Raw genomic sequence first — 6,580 nt, forward strand, 5'->3', positions numbered from 1 at the left:
AAAACACACACAAACAACTCAATAGCTATGCTTCTTTCGAATGCTGTAGAGAGAAGTAGCCAAGTTTTATTTTATTTGCTTCTAAATTTGGTTGCCACTCCAATAACTCATAACGACCCTAACGACCCTAACCTGATGTTATAGATAGAGAGTAGTGTACAAACTGTGTCTCTCTTACCTTCTCCACCCACATGTTCAATATAATCACTAATTTTCTAAGTGAACCTATGGAAACTTGCCAAATCTTAAAACACATTCAACATGGCTAAGGGAGGATTCAAGCAGTTTCCACACTGATGCACATTTAATTTGACTGTATTCTAGTTTTCTGAAACAGCTATCTCTATATAAAGAATATCTAGTAAATATTTCTGATTATGCTATACAGTCATAAATATGCACAGTATCAATTAATTAGAAAACTCTATTTGGGATTAAGAGTCACCTAATCCAGGACTCACAGTTTATAATATACAATGTAATAAATATAATTGTATAATATACAATGCATGAGCTTACACACTCATGTACTCTAAGTGTTTTAGTTAATTCTTTAATATTCTAAGAACCATATTAGTAAGATACTATGTAACCTGCCAATAATTAATTTTTACTAAGTGGCATTTTTCATTCCTAATCAGATTGACTTTTTAGTGTCTAAATCCTAAATTTTAGTGAGTGGGTGAGCAAAAGGAGTGTAAGGAGAAAGAGACTGATATTACATCACTAAACTGTCTAAACTCACCAAGATCTGACTCAACTGAGCCAGGATGTAGTTCAGTTGTAAAAGAACCTGCTTACAACATACAATTCCCTGGATTCCAGCCCTAGAGAATATAAACATATCCACATATACATACAACAACAAAGTGAGTTTTGCCTTCATCTAGGTCTGTTTACCTAAAGTTCTCCTGTTCTTTAGACCAGACTCATTTAGAAGCTCAGAGGACCTCACATACATCTTTACAGAAACACTAAACTTTCCTGCACTTGCCTTCCTTTCTGTCTATGGGCAACACACTGCCAACTATGCATTCCCAAGTGTTTAGAAAGACCTAAAGCTATGCAAAGTGTGTTTAAAGATTTGCTATTATATGGTAGCTGCTTATTTGCCACCACCTTCTAAACATGTCATAAGACAAAGCCTTGGTCAAAAGGCAGAGTCATGGTGGCAGAATCCAAAGACAAATGGTCCTGGAAGGGGCAAGACTTCACCTTCCAGCTCTTCAGTGCCATGTTCCTGCTAAAACAATATTCTCAAAAGGCGTAGGAAGAAAGAGTGAGACACATACAATAATCATCAATTGATAATTACAGGAATACGGAATTTCAGACTTAGAAATTAGGTTTGAGTCAGATGTCATAGAAACTTGGTCCCTTAGACCTTGTAACTAGAAATGTCTTAGATTTGAAAAACCTGGCAATTTCTCCACCGCTGAAGCTGTAATTTAAAAACTTCAGCTCTCAAAGCATAAGTATGGCTGCATACTTACATAATCCCTGAATTTAGGAGGGTAACAGGTGGATCAGGAATTTCAGGCCAATGCCAACTACACAGTGAGACCCTGTCCCCAACCGCCAGGAGAAAAGTTTAGCTGTTCAAATGAGATATCCTACAGTCCCCAAACCCATACAAACTCTGGCGTTTACATTTTTTTTTTTCAAAATATAAGGTCTACCCTCAATGAGGGATATTTTTAGCAGTCAAATTAGCATGATGATGTTAACCACACCAACTAACTTATCAAGAAAAATTTAAAACTGCAAATGATTAAAAGAAGAACATTCTGATTAACAATCAGTAACAATCAGGTAGGGTTATCTTTTTAAAGTCTAAAAATCAAATGAGTTCATTCAATCATTCAAAAGAAGTCATTCAAACAGTAGGCATGAGTCAAATCATGTTAGTGCTCTGGAATGTTAATATTACTATCATTCATATAGCAACAGGTTGTTAGCAAGGGAAATTTAAAAAAACTAACATAAAAATTCTGTTTCTATACTAAGTCAAGCCAACTGTGTCCTATTCCTGCTTTCTAAAATAGAGGCTTATAAAAAAAAAGTGTCATAAGCACTTGCAAATTGGGGTGTTATAACACAAGCTCAAAAAGGCAGCCCTTTAAGTGAGTGGGACACAGTAAGGTGGCTATTATCTATATGCACAACAGCAAGCAGAGCTGACTCTGAAAACTCCCATACAGACCTCCTCTAGATCAGTGCTCTTCCCACACTGCTTAGTTTATTGGGTTCTAAAATAACTGATCACCCTTCTCTCCTAAAACACTACAAAAGATCTCCTTAAAATGTGTTTTCTATGTAATAAAAACTAATGTTTGCTCCCAGATGTAATCAATATCTCACTGACACAACCACGAGGAAATTGCCAATGTAAACTCTATTTTCTCTATCAACTTTTGCATCACTTCAGTCTCCCCTTGGGTTTTGTCTAGACAGAAAGCCCTCTAGACCTACAAACACTCCTTCAGTACTTACCACAAACTAAGTCACCACAGTAAAATGCTTGTACCACTCACCCACACCCACACCCACACACTTCCAAGTATCCTGGAACTGAAATTCCAAGGACCATCCATGAGGCGCCTTAATGGCTCATAAGAACAGCATACAAATTCAATGTAGAATTTAATATTACCTTAAAAGGGGGCTAAAGGCTTAAAACTTACAGGGCTAAAAACTGTTGTCTCAGGACCAAACATCTGGAGAGTGGGGATATGGAAACTAGACATGATAGCATGTCGTTTATCACAAAGCACTCCATGTAAATCAAAACCTTGCCTTACAGCACTGGAAATGTACTAAAATTCTCAGTCTGTAAGTGGCACTCAACCTCAACATAATTTCCTCTCCCTATGAACTAACTACCCTGACTCACCTACCAGTAGCAGATTTTTCTTTCTTCTGCATCAGAACACTAAGGAAATTTGTACACAACTCTCCCTTATAATAAATACTAGTAGAACATCAGCTTTTAAGATTTCATATGCACTGAGAACCATTGTCTGAAAAATCTAAATCTAAGTTTTATTCCTCCATCTTTCCAGTCAGCAATCCTTAAATGAACAACACCTTGCGGCATTTTGATATTACCCAGACATTCAATCGCCTAAAACTGGTAGCTTTATTTCACCAAATCAGTGCTGTCCACTGATCACCTGTCCACTGATTATCACGTCCATTTTTCTAGCATGGAAAGTAAATATATCATTTCTTTTTCATCTTCCTTAAAAAAGTAGGTCTCTAAAACTAGTCTCAGATTCCGGGAACAGAACTTACAAAGAGATTATCTCCTAATTCTGGAATAAAAGGCACACTGGAGAAACCCGGGGCTACTTGTTTCAACAGCCAGGGGACAGTAGGTGCAATATGTATTCAAAAGGTAAATCTTGCGTCCCCAAGAACAAGGTTTTCTTCTAAATGGGCTGCGTGAAGGACGTCCAAAAACTGGAAGGCGGTGTGCGTGTACCATCTGGGATCAACTCAAAGATCCAAAGGTTACCAGAGCACAAATCGTGCTGGAAAGGGGATGTAGGCGCAGGGTGGGTTTTTAAGATGGTGCCTTCTCCCGGAGGCCAGGAGGCGTGGACCCGAAGGCTACAGTGCGCTGGGCTAGTGTCCACAGGGTTTCCGGACTTGCAGCTCAAGTTTCATCGGAGAGAAAGGAGGAGGCGGCAACATGCATCCCGGCATCCTAACCTCAGCCCCAGAAGTCCGCGCTCTCCGCTTCGGCGCATCAGCTCGGAAGTAACGGTTCCTGGGACACGCGAGGCTCCGCGCACCGAGCTCCACCGCCAGCCCTGGGAACCCAGCGCGACGACCCGCGCGGTCTCGGGGGGGCGGGAAGGCAGCGGTCGGCGCCCAGTTCGCTCTCCCTGCCCTTCCCGGGCCTCGCCCGGGGCGCGGCGAAAAGTTTCCAGGCAAAGTCCGCGGCGGCCGCTCGCGCAGCCAACCGCCCGGCACAACCGCCTCGCCTCGCCTCGCTTCGCCGCCCGCGCCCGCCCCGCTCAGCCCCTCGCTCGCCCGCTTCACCTACCACAGAGCCGGGAGAAGAGAAGCAGGGGAATGAGCAGCAGCAGCAGCGGCGGCGACGTCGGGGCCGGCAGCAGCAGTCCGGCCGCGGGAGGAAACGCCGAGGAAAGTTGTGCTTTGCCGCCTCCAGGACACAACGGGGCCGGGCCCGGGGGCCGCGCCATGCCCGCCTTGCCCCGGCCCACCCGTTCGCCCGCGCCCCGGCGCCTCAGGCTCTGGGTGGCGGCGGCGGCGGCGGCGGCGGCCGCGGCGCGGAAGGGCCAGCGCGCGTGTCCTCAACCCCCGGCTCCTGCGCCGTCGCCGCCACTCGGCCGAGCGCTCGCGGCTGCCTCGACTCCGCCGTCGCCGACGCCACTGCCGAGGCTGAAGCGGGAGCCGCCCGCCGCCGCCGCCGCCGCCACTCCCCTCCCCGCGGTCCCCGCCCGCCGCGAACTCCTGGGAACTCGGAACGCACCACCCCGCCCTGCGGGAGGGGGAGCCGCCGACCCTCACTACCCGGACCAGCCCGCCCTCCCTGCCGCCCGGCTGCCTGGACGCCGAGCCGCCCGCCGAGTCTCCTCCCACCCTCTCTCCCCACACGCTCCTCCCACTTCCAAAAAAAAAAAAAAAAAACTTCATCATCCACTTGGAAAACCGGGCTTCTCCCGAGGCTAAGCAATCTGGACCAGGCAAGGCGGCCCCGCCCCTCGGCCCCGCCTCGTCTCCCCCTTCGCCAGCGCTTGAGATGGTCTCGCCCACTCCGCCCCTCGCGGGGCTGGAGCCGCCGGGGCACACCGAGGCGGAGGGCTGCGGGACTCCCAGTCCTGCTTTTTTTTCTCCTCCAGAGTGGCGCGGTTCCCCAGCGGGACCGGGGACAACCGGGGGAGGGGGCGTGAGGGGAAGGCAAGATGCGGGTACCGTCTCTCCGCGCGTCGGAGCGGGAGGTTGCCTAATTTGGGAAGCTGGATGCCGCGGGGCTGGACCAGCCTTCTCCCTCCTCACCCAGGCGTAGGGACTGAAAGGAGACTCTCCCTCCTCTTCTCCCTCCTCCCCAGGAGCATCCCGGCTCTCCTCTGTTCCGGCCCCACGTGGGCCCAGGCGTTTAGCCTGCTTTTTACTCCGGGAGGGAGGCTTGTTGGAAGGGTCAGCGGATCTGCCGGAGGACAGGAGGGGCCCCGGAAGGTTTGCTCTCTAGCTCTTGCTTCTCTTGGGCTGCCCGGTTGGTTGTCCACTTTCTGCGCCAGGCGACCGGCAACAGGAGGCCATGGATCTCTCTCCCATGCGAGGGCTTCGAGTGTGGTCTTGTTTTCTCTTTGATCGTTCGCATGTTCGCACGTGTAATTTTATTTTCTCGCTTGTCTCTCTGAGTTATTCTCAGAAAAGTGACCTCGGGAAGTATTAAACATTTACCCTTAAGAGGAGCGTCTGGGATTCACCATAACCCTCCCTCAAACCCCAAAGCTTGTCTGCCCTTCCCTCCTCCTCTACCCGCCACGCACAGCAGGAGTGACTTGACCTTGAAGCCCCAGTTACTGTAGGGGGAAGGAGATGGATGAACAGTTTGGGCTATCTGAGGGGGCGGTGGAAGCGGAGGACACCGTCCGGAAGCCGGACACCATTAATTTTATGTTGTCCTACCATCCCCACCAGATAGCTAAAGATGGGCTCCAATAAAAATAACATCAGTCACCCAGAGAGGAGCCTGTGGCTGCTAAAGTAAAGCTTGCCTGGTGCCCACGACTACGCTGTGCTCAAGACTGAATCACCGGGATCTCCTCATCTTAACACACCGATTTATGATGTCTTACTCACCCCCATAGCATCCTATCCAGTCTCTCGTCTTTTTTTTTTTTAATCCTGCTCCCAGCACTGGGGCTACTTGTATTCATTACTTCCACCCCTTCCCTGTCTTTCTCCCTCCATCTGTCTGCCCCAGTCTTCCTGCAGTCACTTCTTTCTATCACCTATCCACCTATCCTCCAGATGCACTTATGAATAAACCTTGCCCTGCATTGCTGGGGAGATCCCCCGGATGATGATGCTCCTAGTTGACAAAATGTAGCTATTGTGACATCCCCTCAGCTGTGCTGACACCAGTTTCCCTTGAGAACACTTCTTCCCCTAGTTTCACATTCCCTAAATCTAATTTCACTGCTAAATTTAGACAGAGCCCACTGCTGCAACCACCAGCTAATTATCTGTTTAGATAGCACTTTAACACGTTGCTGCGATTCAGTTAAATGTTAACCAAAATTTTAATATCGTTAGCCAATTTCATTTCCCCAGTCTTCCCCTGATGGTTCCAGGTTCCAGGAAAAATAATTTAGCTAACATTTTTTAAAGGTGCCAAAGGCTTAATTCGGGGACTACTGTGCAATCTGCTGTGAAGAATAAGGAATTAACAGGTTGAGGCTATCTCAAATGGGTAATCTGGAGCTTTTAAACAATCCTCTCTATATGAAAACAGTGGATAGTAGAATATGATTATATTCTCTCACATCAATGAAGCAAAAACGTGGAGAACGTACTTATGGACATGATATAATGAATAAAA

General features: G+C 47.6%; 1 protein-coding gene across 3 annotated transcripts in view; it reads right to left on the reverse strand.

Moving 5' to 3' along the window:
* Nucleotides 1-4,421, reverse strand: part of Nectin3 (nectin cell adhesion molecule 3) — a 93,672-nt gene extending 89,251 nt beyond the window's left edge. For all 3 annotated transcript variants that reach the window (XR_003844870.1, XM_021209681.2, XM_021209680.2), the window contains exon 1: nucleotides 4,052-4,421. Coding sequence is in view for 2 of the 3 variants with exons in the window: in XM_021209681.2 (XP_021065340.1) it covers nucleotides 4,052-4,211 (160 nt within the window). In the remaining variant the exon portion in view is untranslated. The remainder of the gene's footprint in view (nucleotides 1-4,051) is intronic.
* Nucleotides 4,422-6,580: the final 2,159 nt, after the last annotated feature.

This window comes from Mus pahari, chromosome 12, assembly GCF_900095145.1.
Source record: "Mus pahari chromosome 12, PAHARI_EIJ_v1.1, whole genome shotgun sequence".
NCBI classification, from domain to species: domain Eukaryota; kingdom Metazoa; phylum Chordata; class Mammalia; order Rodentia; family Muridae; genus Mus; species Mus pahari.